The sequence below is a fragment of the Amia ocellicauda genome, chromosome 4 (genome assembly GCF_036373705.1).
Source record: "Amia ocellicauda isolate fAmiCal2 chromosome 4, fAmiCal2.hap1, whole genome shotgun sequence".
Classification (NCBI taxonomy): Eukaryota; Metazoa; Chordata; class Actinopteri; order Amiiformes; family Amiidae; genus Amia; species Amia ocellicauda.
The window spans coordinates 18745759-18763943 of NC_089853.1; the positions used below are offsets into that span (position 1 = coordinate 18745759).

General features: G+C 48.1%; 1 protein-coding gene across 2 annotated transcripts in view; it reads right to left on the reverse strand.

Moving 5' to 3' along the window:
- The window catches only part of map2k5 (mitogen-activated protein kinase kinase 5), a 65145-nt gene that overhangs the window by 14035 nt on the left and 32925 nt on the right, over positions 1 to 18185 (reverse strand). For both annotated transcript variants that reach the window (XM_066701222.1, XM_066701221.1), the window contains 5 exons: positions 17648 to 17698; positions 16701 to 16772; positions 12156 to 12185; positions 3295 to 3321; positions 2917 to 2949 (listed from right to left, as the gene is read on the reverse strand). In XM_066701222.1, coding sequence (XP_066557319.1) covers positions 2917 to 2949; positions 3295 to 3321; positions 12156 to 12185; positions 16701 to 16772; positions 17648 to 17698 — 213 coding nt within the window. The remainder of the gene's footprint in view (positions 1 to 2916; positions 2950 to 3294; positions 3322 to 12155; positions 12186 to 16700; positions 16773 to 17647; positions 17699 to 18185) is intronic.

Consider the following 18185-nt stretch of genomic DNA (forward strand, 5'->3'; position numbering starts at 1 on the left):
AAACAGTCCCAGGGTTCACAGCACCAGCTCTGCAAATACAAAGCCATTCACCGACAACTCTGCCTCCTCCTCCCCCTGCCGCTACCGCCTTCCTCCGCTACTGTGCAAAATGGAGCAGGATTACAGCTGGAAAATCTCTCTCCCATCAGAGCCAGCGCAATAATAGGTTTCATTCTCTCTCTCTCTCTCTCTCTCTCTCTCTCTCTCTCTCTCTCTCTGCAGCCTGAAAGTTTTAATTTAGCACACCCTCTTATTAAGTACTTGGTCAGCCCGAATGCAGGTGGCAAGCGCATTGCTCACATGCCGCGAGGATACAGGGAGGGCGATGGAAAAAATAGTTTGAGTGATGCCTTTGCCTTGTGAGTAATGAACAGTTCAGGGAGGTCAACCCATTACAACTGAAACCGTTTAATTATTAATTACGCACAATCTATAAGCGAAAGGACAAGTTCAGTATGTTTAATGTGTGGCAGCGCCGTCGCGTCCCTCTTCTGGCATTTTGTTATTAGCGCGTGTCAGCAAGGAGCTGAGGCAGAAAGGAAAGACCTGCACACACGCTGCACTCTCTCTCACACACACTGCAAGATACACACTCACAACAAGGCATACACACACACACACAAAGCAAGACATACACACATACACATACAGTAAGGCATACACACACACACAGCAAGAGACACACACATAGACACTCACACACACAGGAAGACATACACAGACAGAGCAAGACACATGCAACACGCAGCAAGACATACACACACACACAACAAGACATACACACTCACACACAGGAAGACATACACAACACACACAGAGCAAGACATACACACACAGCAAGAAATACAAACAAGCTAGGCACACACACATGCAAACATACACACACAAACACAAACACACAGCAAGAAATACACATACAAAACGAGACCTATACACACACACACACACACACACACACCCCAACCTTCACATAAGCGCACTCTCACCCTCACACACACCCTCACCCACCCACACACAAAGGGAAACACAAACCATTCAAACAACCCTTTCACAGTGGGTAATGCAAGCTGTTGTCCTCATCGTTAGCAACAGAGGCCTGTGCATGCCCACTTCAAAAGCCCAGCATCTCGAGTCCATTTTCACTCCTGCTTCAGTGAATCTTATTTTCCCATGTGAATAATTATTATAAGACTATGTTTCACAATTTGCTGTCAGCATGCAAACTGCTTCCCCCTCACTAGTGCGAAGAAGTAAACAATAAAGTAACACCAGCACGCATGACCCACCTGTTATTCTGTGTCGGACAGTTTGCCACTGATGTTTTCTGTAACTAGGAATATAACTGGGCACAATTAGGACTTTTTCCTCAGGGGCGTGCCATCACCCTGAATATAGCAACTCTCCTCTACACATCAGTGTACACAATCTGTCTATTAAACAGAGGCCAGCTGTACCAGGTCAGAAAGTGTGACGTCTCGGAGTTACACCTGGCTGTCGGGGAGCTACAAGTTTCTTTCACCGTGCAGCTTTCCACCGAGCAATTACAATATTATTCATTAGCTCTTAAGTAAACTGTTACCCAGATTCCATTAAACTGGGATAATTGATCGAGTTTAATTACGAGGCGAGAGGGGGGGCTGGCGGAGCCGGAGTCGGGTGTGAGGTGACCTACATTGCAGGGAGACTCGTTTCCGTTTTAAAAGTGACCTTGTTCCAAAACCGTGGCCCAGAATAACTTCTCAAATCACTGCGCAACAAAGTGGAGAGCAGGCTTCTTGAGGAGGGCCCCGCGTCTCTGGAAACTAGGGAGGCGCAGCTGGGGAGAGCGAGACAGAGCCCTGCTTGTGTCAGGTGAGAGCCCCTTCTAACTGGAGCTAGACTGGGGCAGCTGGGAAACAAACTCTGTACTGTGCCATCATCTCAGCTTGCGTCATCCATCACAGTGCACTCTCACAAAAAGAACAACAGGCAAGAAATAACTACAGGGGTCAAACCAGGAAACTAGTCTCTCTTTCAAGGGGCTACATCCTTCTCCTCTGCAGCCCAGCTGTTCATTCATTTACACAATACAGATACGATCATGGACTTACTGCAGTCATTGAAGTCATAACGAAATTGCTCGTAACTTATAATTGTCTGAATCTGTACTTCAGTTGGTTTTCATGGGGACTAATTAACGATGTAAGTAATATGTAATGTAATTGTTTTTTTGTTCCCCCCGCCCCTTGAACAACAAGCCGTGAGTCTGTCCAGATGCTGATAATGTAACCGGAGGAGAGCTGAGGATAGGCTGGTCTCACTGCTGCTCCACAGTCCCTGCGCTCTCCTGACAATTACAGCTGTGGCAACCCAGTGGGACCAGTGACACACACTGATGCACACTGTAACATTGACACACACTGTGGTAATGACACACACTTTAGCATTGACACACTGCGGCACTGACACACACTTTAGCACTGACGCACACTGTGGCACTGACACACACTGACAGCAACTCCAGTGTCCATATCCCGGCATTGACTGCACCCGAGTCGCGTCAGGACAAAGCACAGCACCACTACTGGGGGCCAGCAAAAAAACGCACAGCCTCAAAAACCTGTGTTTGAGAATGAATGCGTGTATGTGTGGGGTGGGGGGTGGGTTGTTGGTGTGTCCCTAACTGCTCCACAGTGACCCTGCCACCCTCCCACACCCCCATGCCTCCACTGCACCCCACCCCACCTCACTCCACCGCCAGGACCCCCTGCTCCGCAGCCCGGCCTGGCCTGTCTCGAGGCTCTGGCTGAAGGGCTGTGCAGCAGGCAGAGCGTCTGCAGAGCGCCTGCGACTGTGCTTCATTAGGAAACAAAATATAAGCTTTCCAGTCCATTAGGAATGACTTTAGGAGCGAAAGCACATAAGACTCCGACTCACCTCATCAACAATGCATTGCAATAACTGGAGAGGCTTGAATGGGGGAGAGAGAGAGAGAGAGAGAGAGAGAGAAAGAAAAACAGTATTAGCCTATATGCAATATCTTTACAGTAGAGTGGCGAGAAAAATCATTAATGCAATAAAATGTAGTAAGATTAATCAAAAGCATCAAACTCTTAGGAAAACATCGCGGGCTGCGGTGTGCTATCACTGCTAATGGTACCTAATCTAATACTGCCAGTTAAAGGCTGTTTTTTTTTCCTGTGAAATGCAATTTACTAAGTTTAAAGGGAGGCATCCAAGCATGGCACGGACGCAGCCGTCAGGAACGCAGAAAAGTGATTTTCCCCCCGTCTTCTCCAAACACATAAAGCTTACCATTAGAGATCCCTGGTTTTTCTGAATCTGGAGAGCGAAAAAGAGAGAGGAAAGAAAGGCAATATGTAATTAGCATGTCATAATCAAAACGACGCACTTGGACACATTATGATCACTGAGAGAAAATTATTGCATCGCTGGTGGCAATTTGTGGGCATGTGTTAACACCATTTACATAATGAAAATACACAAATGTTAATAGCTTGCTTCTCATTTATAGGGAGAAGTCAGCAGAATGCTAATTTCACACTGCACTTTTTTACTACCCTCCAGGTTGTATGAAAATAAATTATATATATATATATATATATATTTATATATATATACATAAATTTAAGATATTTATATACATATATGATCCATTTCAGAGTGCTGTTCGCAGGCTCAGTTAAATAATGCTCCACACAGCTCCTCTGAAAGCAGCCGTTCCTGAGCTGAAGCGTTTCCGTATGCTGCTATGAAAAGAATTTCAATTTAAATTAAACTCCCATTTATTTGAAATTGAAATTAAATCATATTCAGGAATTAGCATTTTGGGGCATGTGCCAGCAACATTTTTTATTTTATCATTAATTGTATTTATTAATTTATATTTTATAATTATGTAGCGGGCCATGACTTAAGAGACGGCACCTCAAAACCTGACATTATTTCCGGGTCATTTGAGGTAAACCAGACCAATAATAATGCTGTCCCACACCTGTACTTGACCCTCTAAGATTTCCATGAGAAAAGTGACACAATAGTCAGCATACACACTGTGGAAACAAACACATAGGACAGTGAGGCTCCTGCATGGTTATAAAGCCCTTGACCCTGTGGTAATGATTACATTTAAGAGATCAAAAAGTGGATAGAATTTCTGAAAGCCCAAAATTCAGGCAAAAACTGACCTGGGCAGCTGAGATTTATGGTAGTATTCATATATCATAAGTTAGCATCTCACATTACTAATGGAGTGAGGACATCTGGCAGACCTGTCCAGAGGAATTTGGGGCTTCAGTACCTTATGACCCCAATTACCTCATTGCTTGTGTTTGCCACTCAAATGTTTGCATTTTAAAAGCCTGTATCCTGAAGACACAAATACTTTAACACACTCTCTCTCTCAGAAACACATATAAAAACTCACAAACACACTCTCTGTCAGGACCTCTATGGGGACAGAGATAGAGATAGACAGACAGACAAACAGAGAGATAGAGACAGAGAGAGGGAAAGAGAGAGAGAAAAAGAAAGAGATAGAGAGAGAGAGGGAGGGAGAGAGAGGAGTCTGAACAGCTGCTGTGAGCTGTGCAGATTTTAAATGAGCACCAAATCCTCCCTGGCCCTTTCACAGCAACACTTTCATGGCAATAAAAAGCCTTGTATGTATCTGGTACATCCTAATTCAATCAGTTCTCCTTCAAAGCATGATTGTGTGGAGTAATGAATTGCTCATTTTGCTCGGCTTTGACAGTGCGGCAGTGTTCTTATTGATTCATTCTCTCAATTAAATAAAGCTTTGCTCTCTCCTCTCTCTGTAAATACCTAGAGACCCCCCACCCGACGCATTATCCATTTTGTCTGAATCAGACACATTATCAGCCTTTTTTCTAAATTAATTCATTTAGAGATGATAAAATAACTTTTATAATTGCACGCTGCACCCAGCCAGCAAACAGGCGAAACGGCGAAAAATTAATTTACTGCGCAGAAGCAGCTATCCGGAATTTATCAAAATGTGACGAGGGCCTTATTGGTTCTGTTCAAAGTGAGAAGACAAACTGAGACACAAGAAGCACTCTTATTATTCATAATAATAATTATTATTTAATCAGAAGTAAGTTTGTGGTGGTCTTGCTTACTGATTTTCTATAAAAGTACCACACACCTTTTCAATGTTATATTCCATACGTATTCACCAAGGCTGCCGGGACAGCGAGCTCAAATCTAAAGAGGAAGAAGTACAGAGACATATACAGGGGTCTGAGCACGGCCTGAGTGAAGAGGAACAGGCGGATCGGCAAGCCCGGCAGACAGGCAGAGGAATCGGAACGCCGCGCTGAGACGAGTGTTCCCGTTCTGGAATGTGGAACTGACAGTTGTGACACCAGTGGAGTACATTGTGCCATTTATAATTCTGTCTAATCCACAGATCTGTGGGACCTGTAGACACCGCCTGTCAATCACGACACAGCACCATCTGGCTGCAATGCAAGAGGAGGGAGCGTATTGAGCACCAACTCCCCCCCCCTCCACCACACAGAGACATACACACAATCACTCACACGCACTCCGGGAGACACTCTCACACCAACACACTCAGTCTTACACTCACACTCACTAACTCACATTCACTCACAATCTCACTCTCACACAGACCTGCTTGATCATCCTCTTACACCCTCACACAGTCACTCATTCTCTCACTCACTGGAGAGGAGGGAGTCCCAGTGTTTAACTAAACCTGTCAGGACGCTGACATTGTGGAAGTGTCTCTGCAGCATCGCCCGCTCTCCTGAGACGCAGCGCAGAGGGAGATTATGGCCACAAGTTAGTTAAACCAGAGATGTTTTTACTTTTTAATGAATGCCAGTGGTAATATATATACATAGATAGACACACACCCACACACACACATATATATAAGACATTTTATATGATGTTTGATAAGCAAGGACATTACATTCTCATCCCCATGGAGATAAGTGTAAAAGAAAGAGAGAGAGAGAGAGAGAGGGAGAGGCCTCCACTGCTCCTCTCTTCATTGTTATCGAAATGACAATCCTGGGAGCGAAATGAAAGCTTGCTCTCTGTGCCCCAGCTCCCGTGCCTCTCCCGCTCCCCGCCGGGGGAATTACTCTCTGCCCTCCTGCCCCAGGCGCACAGATCCGCCGCTGACCCCTGGCGTGTCCTCCCCCTCTCCGTTGACAAATTTCATCTCTGCATTTTCCTAGCTCCTGCTAAATCCACCCCCCCCCCACCGCCATCTCATCTCCCTCTTAACTAGAAAGCGAGCCCTGGTGTCACAGTATCTGCTCAGGATCTCTTAAGATTCATAGAAAAAAAATAAAAAAAATAAAAAAAATAAAAACACAGCAACAGTCACAGCATGGGAAACAGGTAGACACTGTGGTGCCGGCTGCCTGCTGGACATATGGGAGTACGCTGCCTCTGGAGACAGTCTGGGTGTTTGCAGGATGCCGGCTCAATCAGCTGATCCTACAGACTGGGAAACATCATGTTTGCTATTGGTCAATTAAGCACAGTCCAGTCAAGTCTACTGAAGTCTAGTCCGGTCCAACATAGTCCAATCCGGTGCACTCCAGTGTTGTTATGGGTTTAACTCAGGGGACCCCAGTCCTTGAGGGGTGGGGCATTCAGGCATTCTCTCCAAGTGATATTTACATGACTGAATTAACCCCTGAAACACCACTGCCCTCCTGCTGCAGGGGTCAGACCTAAAAGTGTCGGGTCTGTATTTCTGAATCCTTGCCTCTCACCGCTCTAATGGCTGACCGAATGGAATCCGTGCTGTATTGGGGCGGTCCAGGACCACGGCTGGAGACTGTGGAAATGGACAGCTCAGGTCCAGTCATACCTGCACTGATTGGTGAGTGATCAAGTGCTCTTGATCTTCATTTATACTGTGCTCTCCATCGCACAACCCAGCCTAGGGACACAGGCTATATTTATCTGTGTATACGATATCTATATATCGATATATATAGTGAGTATGTGGTAGTACACGGGTCAGGTCAGGTGAACTCCTGATTCAAATCACGACAACAAGCCCAGGGCTGGAGCTGCCCTGTCCCCTTCAACACCGGCCCTGCTGAGAGAGAGAGCACCGCACTGTCTCGGATCCAGTGTACTAGCGTCTGTGACCGCCCCCACCCCCGCCGCTCCCTCGTCTGACAGCTCCTCTCAGTGCCGTCCTGCGGGATTGAGTTTGGAGCTCTCCTGACTTCTTAACAAAATGTCCCTCTTAACAGCTTTGGCCGTGGCGGGCCATCCTCGCAGTGAGAAATGCCTTTTAAATAACTTCTTTATTGTTAGGGAGCCCTGCTTTGAGTGCTAACTCATGTCAGACAACCCACACTCCTCAGCTCAGCTCAGCTCAGCACATTGCTCACAGAGGGCGCAGGCAGGAGATGAGAGACACGGGTTTCGGGTGTAGGTCCCTTAATGGCATTCACATCTTTTGAACAGGCTGTTTCTATAAATGTGTATATATACAGTGTGAGTGTATATATATATATATATATATATATCATCTCATGAACAGTACATACTGAGTCTGACAAATTAACTACAGCACAACAAGTCAGTGGAAGTGTTTGGGTATCTTTTTATCAAGATATATCTATGCACATATAAAGGAAGAGAGAGACGGAGGAGGAGGGGACAAGTTTAACATACAAATTTACTTTAACACACAACTCAGTCAAATATATTTAAAAACAGCTTTCAGTGCCCCTTGGAAACCATCATAAAAGAAAAAAAGAAAATAAAATAAAAAAAAACAGGCAACAAAACAAAGGCAACAATCAATCAGGGAGCCGTGTGCTGGCGGCTGTATAAACATCAGATCAAGTCTGGTGTCTTCAAGGATTTTTAGAGCGAACCGTAAAAAACTCCATTAACTCCTGACAAAGAATGCAAATTAATCACAACATGGGGTGAAATGAAATTAAAGACCCTTTTCTAATCAATGACAACGCAGGATGAAAACGCTCTGCTTCTCGTCCTTTTTTTTTCTCTTCCCCCGCTCGCTTTCTTCTTCTCCCGATTCACTAGACGAATGCTCTTACTTTACAAACAAACCCCCCCCAGCCCCGACCCCGCGCCCCCTTTCTCCCCTCGCCCTGCAGCCATGTTACCCTAAACGGGATGTGTGAGCACGGAGGCGCCTACAGTGATCGTCTGTCCTCTTCCCACGGACCCCTCCTCCTCCTCTTCTTCCCCCTCCTCCTTCTCTCCTCTCTCCCTCCATCACCCTCTCAGCTATCTGCTTACAAGCCCGCAGATTTGCAAAAACACACTAATCATGCGAATCTCAGGTGCATCCAATTTGTTATTCGCACTCTCCCGTGCCAGAGAGAGAGAGAGAGGGAAGCAGCAAAAAAAAAAAACGTGGCGCAGACAGATGCACCGGGATCCTTAAATGACAGCTCTGGCCTGCGGAAGTGAGATCGCTACAGCATCGTCTCGTACAGCCCGCAGGTGAAGTGTCTGGAGCACCATATGGAGCAGGGAAAATTAACAACAAGATGAGAATCAGAGCGGCAGCGGGGAGTCGGAGATTCTCCCTCCAAATGAAATTTAAAGATGTAGCAGAGAAGTAATAAATTAATGGTGTGTGAAAACATTCAACGCTTTGCAATACCAGCGGCACTATTTGCACAGAAAAGTTATTTTATTTATTTATTTATTATTTTTTTTACTTCAGGTCATTTTGTCATAATTTATTAATCAAAGGCTGGCTTAAGTACACTGGAGGACGCCACACACTTTCCCTCGGATTGATTATAAATATACATTCACCCCCCCTTCTAAACAACTCCTCCAAACACTCACACACAGTTAGAGTACTAAGCCCCTTGTGACATGTTGAAATGTCTTCATACACACAAATCTGGAAGATATTGGGGGGGGGATGGTCTCCCACATTCTTCCTCTCTGGCTTGTTGTCTAGACATGGTCACTCATACCCCCCAACGCCAGCCTCACACAGAGAGAGAGACTCCCACTGTGACATGACGTCACCCACCAGCTCACGAACAATAAAACAGCCCCAGACCTGTGCAGGAGAAGACACATTTGCACCAGACTACAGGCACTACAGACACGCACCTACAGGAGGGCCGAGGATGAGGGTTAAGAACCCGACCTGGATGCCATTCTGCACAGAACGCAACCCTGAGGTGTGCGCGGCATTTGTTGCTGAAATAAATTGATAAAACATGTACAACTAAATCGACATGTCAAAGACATTAACCTATCAGTGAACAAGAACATGTCCTCCAAGCAGCGGCTGCCCTGGTATTGTCTCTGGGATGCAGTGGGGGGGTCAGCTGTCGACGGAAATGCACCACAACTTTACTGAAATGTCTCCAAGCTGGAAGTCTGGATACATTTCATAAAAGTCGTGCAGCGGTGGCCTGTACGTGCCGTGTCCAACGGGATGCGCTTTCATCCTGGCCACTGCCGCTGCCCATCTGTTGGTGACCCCCCGCCGGGCCCATCTCCCCTCTCACTAGGCACGGCTCCTCTTGCGGCTCTTGTTAGTCTCGCTCTGACCAGGCAGTGATGGCCGGGCCCCCGGGTGCGGCACAAGACAGGAACGAAAGGTCTGGCGGTTCGTCACATACGTCTCCATATGTCTTTCTCCCGCCCCGCCCCTCTGTCTCCCGCCCCTGAATACAGATGCCTTAATGCGTCTCCTCCTCGCGTGGGAGCGCATGTCCCCAGCACTGATCACGGACAGCACCGTGAGGTGTGGGTGATAACGAACCGCCACTGCTCTATCAGAGGTCACACGGGGCCTGAGGCTCTCAGGGACGAGGAGGCAGCAGAGAAATTGCAGACCCGCAGGTCGCAGACGCAGGCCCCGTCAGAGGTGTCTGTGAGAAGCTCTATCAGTCCAACGGCCTATTTTCCTGCTTTGTGAATACACCCTTTGACAGTACTAGTGTTGCTGTTGTTATTAATGTTGTGTGTGTAGGTGTGAGTGTGAAGAAGGGGGTGGGGCTGCTGTTTTAAATGTTAATCAGTGCAATCTCTCCGTGTTGCGGTTTTAATTTAACGGTCTCCTGCATTTTTAATTAGCCCAGTACCTGTGACGAGGGGAGGGGAGGGGTGCACGTGTCTCTCTCTCTCTCTCTCTCTCTCTCTCTCTCTCTCTCTTTCACCAGGCTCCCTCTCCCTCACCCTCTCTGGACAGAGCTGGTTGGCTGGCTGAACAGCAGGTCTCTCCTCTCCAGTAACATACAACACGAACAACATGACTGCGCAACTCCGGCATTCCCTAATCCAGATATTTGAGGCATAAGAGCGGGAGGATAGCACTGCGATCGATCGAGAAAGCAACCACACCGCAAAGCAGGGCCAACTGGCCCTCGATCGCAGGAGGTGTTAAATGATGTTAAAACTGGGACTCTCCATTTCTACACAGGTTTAATTTGCGTGTGCTCTCTCTCGCTGTCTCTCTCTCTGTCGATTTAATTCACAACTGGGCTGCTAGCTTGTCTGGAGTCAACTTCCTTTGCAACTAAAGCCATTACAGATGAGTAACACAGGGTCAACTTTTGACTGGGCATAACCTTGCGAACGCACTCCGTGAAGTCATGTTGCTCTGAGCTGTAATAATTATGAACATAATAACTCAACTGGCAATGCGCAGCTGAAACAGCAGACAGAGGCGGTCTGTAATCAACAGCAACAGATTAACCCTGGCAATAACCTGCAGCGCTGACAGTGGACACTGCGTCAGAGGAGCACACCACACAGAGAGGAGCTGGGGGGGGGTGGAGAGCAAGGGGGAGGGAGAGTGTGTAAGAAAGACACCGGGCATCAGAAAGGGAGAGGAAGGTTACAAAACACGAGAGTAGAGAAAAAAGAGAGAACAGAAAGAGAAGGAAGAGAACAGAGAGAGAGACTCAGACACACACTTGCACACGCACACACACTGCAATGCCACTGATTATTCAATAACCATGTTTGTATCACAGACCATAATCTAGAGTGTGCATACATTAGTGGGTGTAATAATACAATCTGGATTTGCATAATAATAGTGAGTTGATAGAGGCGGGAGGAGCCCAGGCCAGCAGCACTCAGAGCAGACATGCCCCAGGCCGCAGGCTGAGCACCGCCAGGGCATCAGGGAATAGCCAGAGAGCCCCACGCCATTACAGCACATGACACACAAACGATATTACAGCACACTGACACACACACACGCTATTACAGCACAATCACACACACACACACGCTATTACAGCACACTGACACACAAACGATATTACAGCACAATCACACACAAACGATATTACAGCACACTGACACACATGCAATTACAGCACACTAACACACACTCTCTAACACTCAAAAACACAAACACACTCTCAGACACTCTCTCTCTGACACAGACTGTCACGGAAAGGATAGAAAAGGCCACCTTTACCCAGCTGCCTAAGACTGGGAAAGTATTTTCTTCCAAGTCTATAGGCTCTGGCCCTCCAGGGACACATTATTAATTGTGTGGAGAAATAGCCCAGAATCCCGGCATTCAACGTGCTGGAAGAGGGCTTGCTGAATTGTGCTTGGGAAATATCTGAACCAAGACGTAGAGTACATCCACACTGAGTCACAGAGCTAACGCACACACACAAGCACACACTCACACACATGTAAGCATACACATACACACTAATCACTCCATGGCCCTCTCAGTATCCACACAGAGAGGTTGGGCTGCTGCTTGTTTTCAACACAGAGGAATGGAGGTGATTCATAGGAACAATAATCAAGACAAGGTTCTGGTCAGTGGTCCTTCCAGCCCATCCCTGCTAAGAGCCCTTTGTGCTCTCATCTACAGCCGTGTTAAAAACCAGATCAGAGGCAAAGGCCTACCTGTACCTGGCCATCCCTAACCTGAGCTCACCAAACCCTCTGATCTACCCTCTGATATGTCAAGCCCTACAGTCAGGCCGGGCAGACAGGTAAGTCAAACAGGTAAGAATGTGAGACAGACAGTAAGAGGACATGTGTAGTGAGACAGGCAGGCAGGCAGACCGGTACATGTGCTGTAAGATGGAGGGACAGTTAGATTCAGAGAGCAGGACATGCAGGCAGGCAGACAATTGGAAACTCACCTGGGGGTAGGGGAAGCTGCCAAGGGCCAGCTGTGGAGAGAAGAGGAACAGAGGGTTAGAGACTGCAACACCACACACAGCCATCCACAAAGTTGTTCATCTACACAAACACACACCTGCTGCTTGCCTTGCTGAGCCAGTCAACGTTACGGCACAGAAAAAAATAGCCAAACCCCACAACTCAGGACAGGTGAGTATTTATTATTTATTTAATTACTTATTTACTTGCTTACATTTTTCACATATTGTAGTTCCTGTATGTATTGGCCGCTCAAACCCTACAGTGCCCAGGATTACAGTGTGAGTGAGGCAGGAGAGGAGGGGCGGGAAGACAGAGGGACGGAGGTGGAGGACGAGGCCCCAGGCTGCCGTGACTGATGAGGCAGTGTGTCTGCTCAGGCAGGAGGCGGTGGCGGAGCCTGGCAGAGGGAGCCACTGTCCGTGACGGCTGCAGGGAGACGCGGCGTGGGCAGCCACTGGCACGCTGCACCCAGAAGCCCCCGGTCAGAGAGAGAAAGAGACCAGCTGGCCAGACTGGGGGCCCCAACACACACAGATACAAAGCCTGAAACCCCACCGCCCAGGAGGCCTGGACTCAAATCCATCATGAGAGCTTCGCTACAAAAGACACAGTGACAGGAACGGCTGTGTCTGTCCAGTCCATGTCCACTGCTGTGTCTGTCCAGTCCCTGACCAATGCTGTGCAACCCCACTCATTCCCCCTTTCACAAAACATGTCTTGCGCCCACTTCTTCATTTCCTTTTCAAAGCATAGTGAGACTTGGGTAACTTCCCACTCGACGGCTGTCAGTTGATTTTGAAATAAAAAAGTTTGGTTCCCATTAGCAATTGTTGCGTTTCATGTCCTTTGAGTCTGTGTGAGTCAGGGAGGCACCGGTGAGCCTCAGACCCGCCTGCACTTGCTACTGCACTTCTGCATCCCTCCCAGTTGGTCTCTAGCCCTCTATCCCCTGCCTGTGCACTGGTCGGGCAGTGAAAGCCCCCAGAACCTCACTCTGGTCTTGTGGAGTCTGTCCTCTACGTTATCTTACTCCACCTGTGAATGTATTTATTTATTTTTATAGATCCACTCCCAGGGCCTTTTTGAACTGTTCAACCCCCCCAATGGCAACCCAAAAAACACCTATAAACAGCTCTGAACGATCCACTTAATACTGAACAACAGCAAAGAGTATTAATTAGTGAGGAGATTAGAAGGAGCTGGAGACGGCAGTCTATCTGCCTGTGCCCCCATCGCTCACACACAGCGCAGTTTTAATGTCGTCTGCAGGAGGACCTAATGGTCATTTGCTTGACAGATTTGTTAGCTAAGCTATTGAGAGGCAGGAAACTTAAGAGAAGAGCCCGGTCATGCACACACAATAGCCTGCAGTTACTCCACTGCATTAAACGTGTTCCAGATTTAATGAGTCTGTAATGGGCTCTAATTTGTGCCGTTTCTGTGGCATTGAATTTTTTTTTTCTTGTGCTGGAAGGTAATACAGTAAGTCAGGAATGTCAAGGTGAATCTTGTGCCACAGACTGCAAGGGAGGGACGCTGTTCTCAGACCTCAGACAGCGGGCTCATCTCAGAGGCTCTGCACCGGATCTGAAATCACTGAACACTGCATCTCCGGTACCAGGCAAAATGATGGGCTGCTCTGCACTGACATTATTGCTCCTTCTGCAGAAGTTCAGACAGAGTTTGGCTGTGCTGCACACCGTGTCTATCTGTGAATAATACCCCTCATTTAAAATTTCCAAAATGTTTTTCAAATTAAAATAAAAAGCAAAACACAAACTCTTCCCTAACGGTGATGTCCTTCCAGACTGCAATGTTCAAGATATCACCCTGTGCACTGTGAGGGCAGGTGCCTCTGGGCGATGTTACGGACAGTGAGGAGGCCACATGCCTGCAGGGCTCCGCACAGGGAAACCGTGCTGCTGTTGGTTCTCAGACAGTTCCGGCGACAACGGTGCGCTGAACTTCCAGGCGAGGGCTAACAGGTGTGTAGAAGAGCCCCGGATAAAAAAAACCTACAGCTGGCACAGACACGGCAGTGCCACATCCCCGCCGGGCATCCCAGGGGCGGAAACCACTGTGCTGCAATTCCCAGTTCCGCGTTATTAGTCAAAGCGGGAATGGCTGCACAACGCCAGGCACGCTGGGAGGCTCTGGCAGTCTAGCCCACACACCTGGGAGAGAGCGAGAGAGCAAGAACACACTTCTCCTCGACCAGTTACAGCACTGCACTGTACTACACTATACTGCACTGAATGCTAGACTCTCTGCACAGCAGTATGAGCCAGGCCAGTTTCATGGCCGAGCCACAGCCCCACGGCCACACTTCACCGTGGTCTCATGCACTCCAATCTCCCTGCTCTTCACTGCTCCTCATCAGGGTGCAGCAGGATGGCGAGATGACCACAGGGATTACGCCAGCCAGCCTCCTGGGGGGGGGCTGGGTGGGGGCAGCACTGACCAGTTTAATCTTCTGATTACAGGCCCCGCAGCAGCTGCCCTGTCCCGGGGCTTAGGAGGGAAAGCTTTGAAGGGGGTTCCAGGGTGTCCATTAGCTAATCAGTCGCCGAGCCCCTGCCGAGAGAGCAGAGAAAGTCCCACTGCTCATCAGGGCACCCAGGGGGGGGACGAGATTCGCCACAGTGGCATGGGAGAGGGCGGGAAGCAACTGTAGTTTAGATGGGTTTAGTTTAGGACTTCAGAAGAAGTGCTGAGACATGTCGCTCATGCACTGGTGTAGAGGGAAGGGGCAGCAGCACAGACACAGCGTCACATCTGGGGGGCAGATTAGGGACACGGCCACACTGCAAGCTGGTGCTGATCACAGGCGTTGCTCTGCTGTGACCGCGCCAAAACAGTTGATGCCCCTGAGCAGCAACCTGCTTAGAATGATATTTGGGCTGCTTTTAATGTAGGAGTTCTGTACCCGAGCCAGGCTGGATCTGGAACCCATTGCCTGAACACACCGCTCCGCTCTTCTAGCTGTGTTAAGCTCCTGTGTACTGCACATTGAACTAACATTCCACACAACAAACAGCTGCAGGGAAATAGATGTATTTGTTTATTTATATGTATTTTTTGTGCATTTGGGAATTTTACCAACTTTCATTAATTATGGTTGCCGAACAATTATTGTTAGTATTATTATCACCACGGATCTGATTATCATCATTATTGATAGCTGCCAGATACCTGAGACACTGAACAATTTGTTATAGCCACAGAATGTTGTTAACCGCAAATAGATTGAAAATCAATAATGTTAACTGGCATAAGAGAGCTGAAGTGATTTCAAATGAAAGCACTGCGCTGGGTATTTTAACATGAAGCCTGTTCAGCAGACAGTGGACACATGCCCCTGCCACCCTCTCACTCACTCCTGTCCCCCTATCCCCTCCTCCTCTGCCTCATCTCGGAGCCCACAATAGTTGTGAGTACATGTGCTTCTGAGCCAGTGAGGAGGCCACCTCGCCGTACACTAATTACTGGGAGTTCTGGTGACTGAGTGATTGATAGTGCTCTGCCAGGCTGACTCCCAGTCTCAGCCTCACCAGGCTCAGCCACAGAGACACAGTTATTAATTCGTCCACCCTCTACCCCCTGCAGGGCTCAGCCATTCCCCCACAACCACCCTCCCAATCCCTCTACCCAACCCAGAACCCCTTACTGTAGCTGCACGAGACATGAAACAGTGGCGAATCATCACTGCCAGTCCAGAGGGCACCCATGGACACCTTGGGGTCAGAGAGAGTGCCAAGGACACAAACTGACCCAGCCTGCCTGCACGCTTACCTGTCTGGGTGTTTTGCTGCCTGACTGTCCGCTTACTTCTCTGCCTGCCTGAGCTGAACACACTGTTCTGATGTTTCTGTGGTGTCCTCACCCAGCCTGCTCTGACCCCAATGCCCACAATACTGTCAAAACCTTTTTCATTGTATTCTGAACCAATTTCGGTTTACTAGACCTCATGCTATAGTTTGTATTTAGTTGGAACGATGCAATGTTTTGGTGGTGAGCCTATTTTCTTTGTGACTACTGTAAGTCACCCTGGTTAAGGGTAACTGCTAATAAATAAATAACAAGAAGAATATCAACTAAATGCACCCCACACACCCACCCTCTGCCTCCCAGCGCTCTCCTGTCCCCAGTGAGGGTAATTACAGAGCTCCTAACGACACTAACGAGGCTGGGCGAGGGAGCGCGGGCTGCCGCTGTCTTAATGAACGCCATCGTGAGTGTGATGAACGCACCGCTCAAGGTGAACTTCTGTTCCATGCTCGCCTGGATAATTGTAATTAATCTCCACGACTGGGAGAAACTGTAATTATTATAATAAAAATAACAATTAGCCTTCTTCTATACAATTTGCATATGTACTGTGTGTATGTATGTATGTATTTATGTATGTATGTATGTTTGTGTGCGTTATCAGGAGTGTCTCTCCCCACCTTTCTGGACCTCCTCAGAGCCCACTGGGCCCTCCTGTGCTTTCAGACCCTGATGCATTTCCTTAGTTGAATTACCTCCATGAAGGAGATCCCTAGACTCCACACGTCTGAATGGATCCCATACTGCTCCCCTGATATCCGCTCAGGCTGTGGGACAAAGATACAGGAGCATCAGCGACCGGTGACTCAACGTAACACAAGCTCAAACCAACTCAATACGTTCTGTGGGTGACCCAAGAAAACACACACACACACTCAGATACACACACCCACACAAACACATAACAGGTTTAATGCACTACGATTTAATCAACATAAAAAAAAATCCTCCAGCACTCCAGAAGCAGCAGAGAGTGATGAGTGTTGATGAGTGATGAGTGAAAAAAGGAGAAATCGGAGGACAGTAGGTACTAGTGGTAAACAGGAGGACAGGGACACTGAACCAGTGGACTGGCCTGATCAACTGGGCTACTCAGCTCCTGGGACCACAGGTTTGGGGACAGAGCGAAGTTACTGTGTAGTGTACAGAGACCCCATACAGGACCAAGCGGGGGTCTGTCAGGGGCAGCGCACGAGTGTGTGACTCTCCTGATCCTGCACTGCCGCTGTAGTGTCTGCAGGGTGCTTTTTAATCTAGTTTCAAAAGGCCTTCGATGACTTCTGGGCAGATAACCTCTGAGTGTCAAGGAGGAAAAGTAATTTCTGTAATGCACAAGCACAGCGGGGGGGGGGGGCGGTGGTGGTGGAAGGCAATCCTTTTTTATTTTGTAGAATATCAAAAGGGGGAAAAAAAAAAAATTAATTTAAGAAGAAGAAAACACACACACATGCACACGCACGGACACACACACACCAAAAACAAAAACACAGCAGCAGCGGGGGCCCTGATAAAGCGTAGAGGGGTGAGGCTGCCTGGTGTGAGGCTGCCTGGCCGTCTCATTGGTAAGCGCCGGGCCCAGGAGCCGAGACCAGACACACAGCGCTGAGCTGCAGGGCTCAAGTCTCCACCCACAAGCACTCACCGCCATGTACGCGTTCGTCCCCACGTAGGTTTTTGCGATGGAGTTGACTAACTGTGAAGAGAAGAGAAAGAGAGAGAGAAAGGAAAATAGAAACATCAGTGACAGAGTATCGCAGCCGGCAACAGCTTCTCTGTGAAGATGACTCCTGATGCCCAGTAGAGTGGTGTAGGGCGGGATTTTCTTTTTTTTTTTTTTTATTCCTTTCAGAAGCGACTGACTGGCCTAGCAAGGTAGCAGCTGCCCTTGTAGATCCAGGGCCACCCTATGCCCAGAGCAGGGGATGAGGGGGTGAGATTCAGGCTGGCGTTTCTGACTGGCTCTGACCCAATGCACGCTCCGGGACAGGTGTCCACCTCAGTGAAGGACAATGCAAGCCAGGCGTCTGTCTTGACTGCAAGGGGTTATGACACATAAACACACACACTCAAACTCACACACTTACACACTCTCAAAAACAAATGTTTTCCTTCTGCCGGCCGATATGAGGAAGACGACCCACAGCACAACACAGCTCAAACACAACATAACACATCCACAA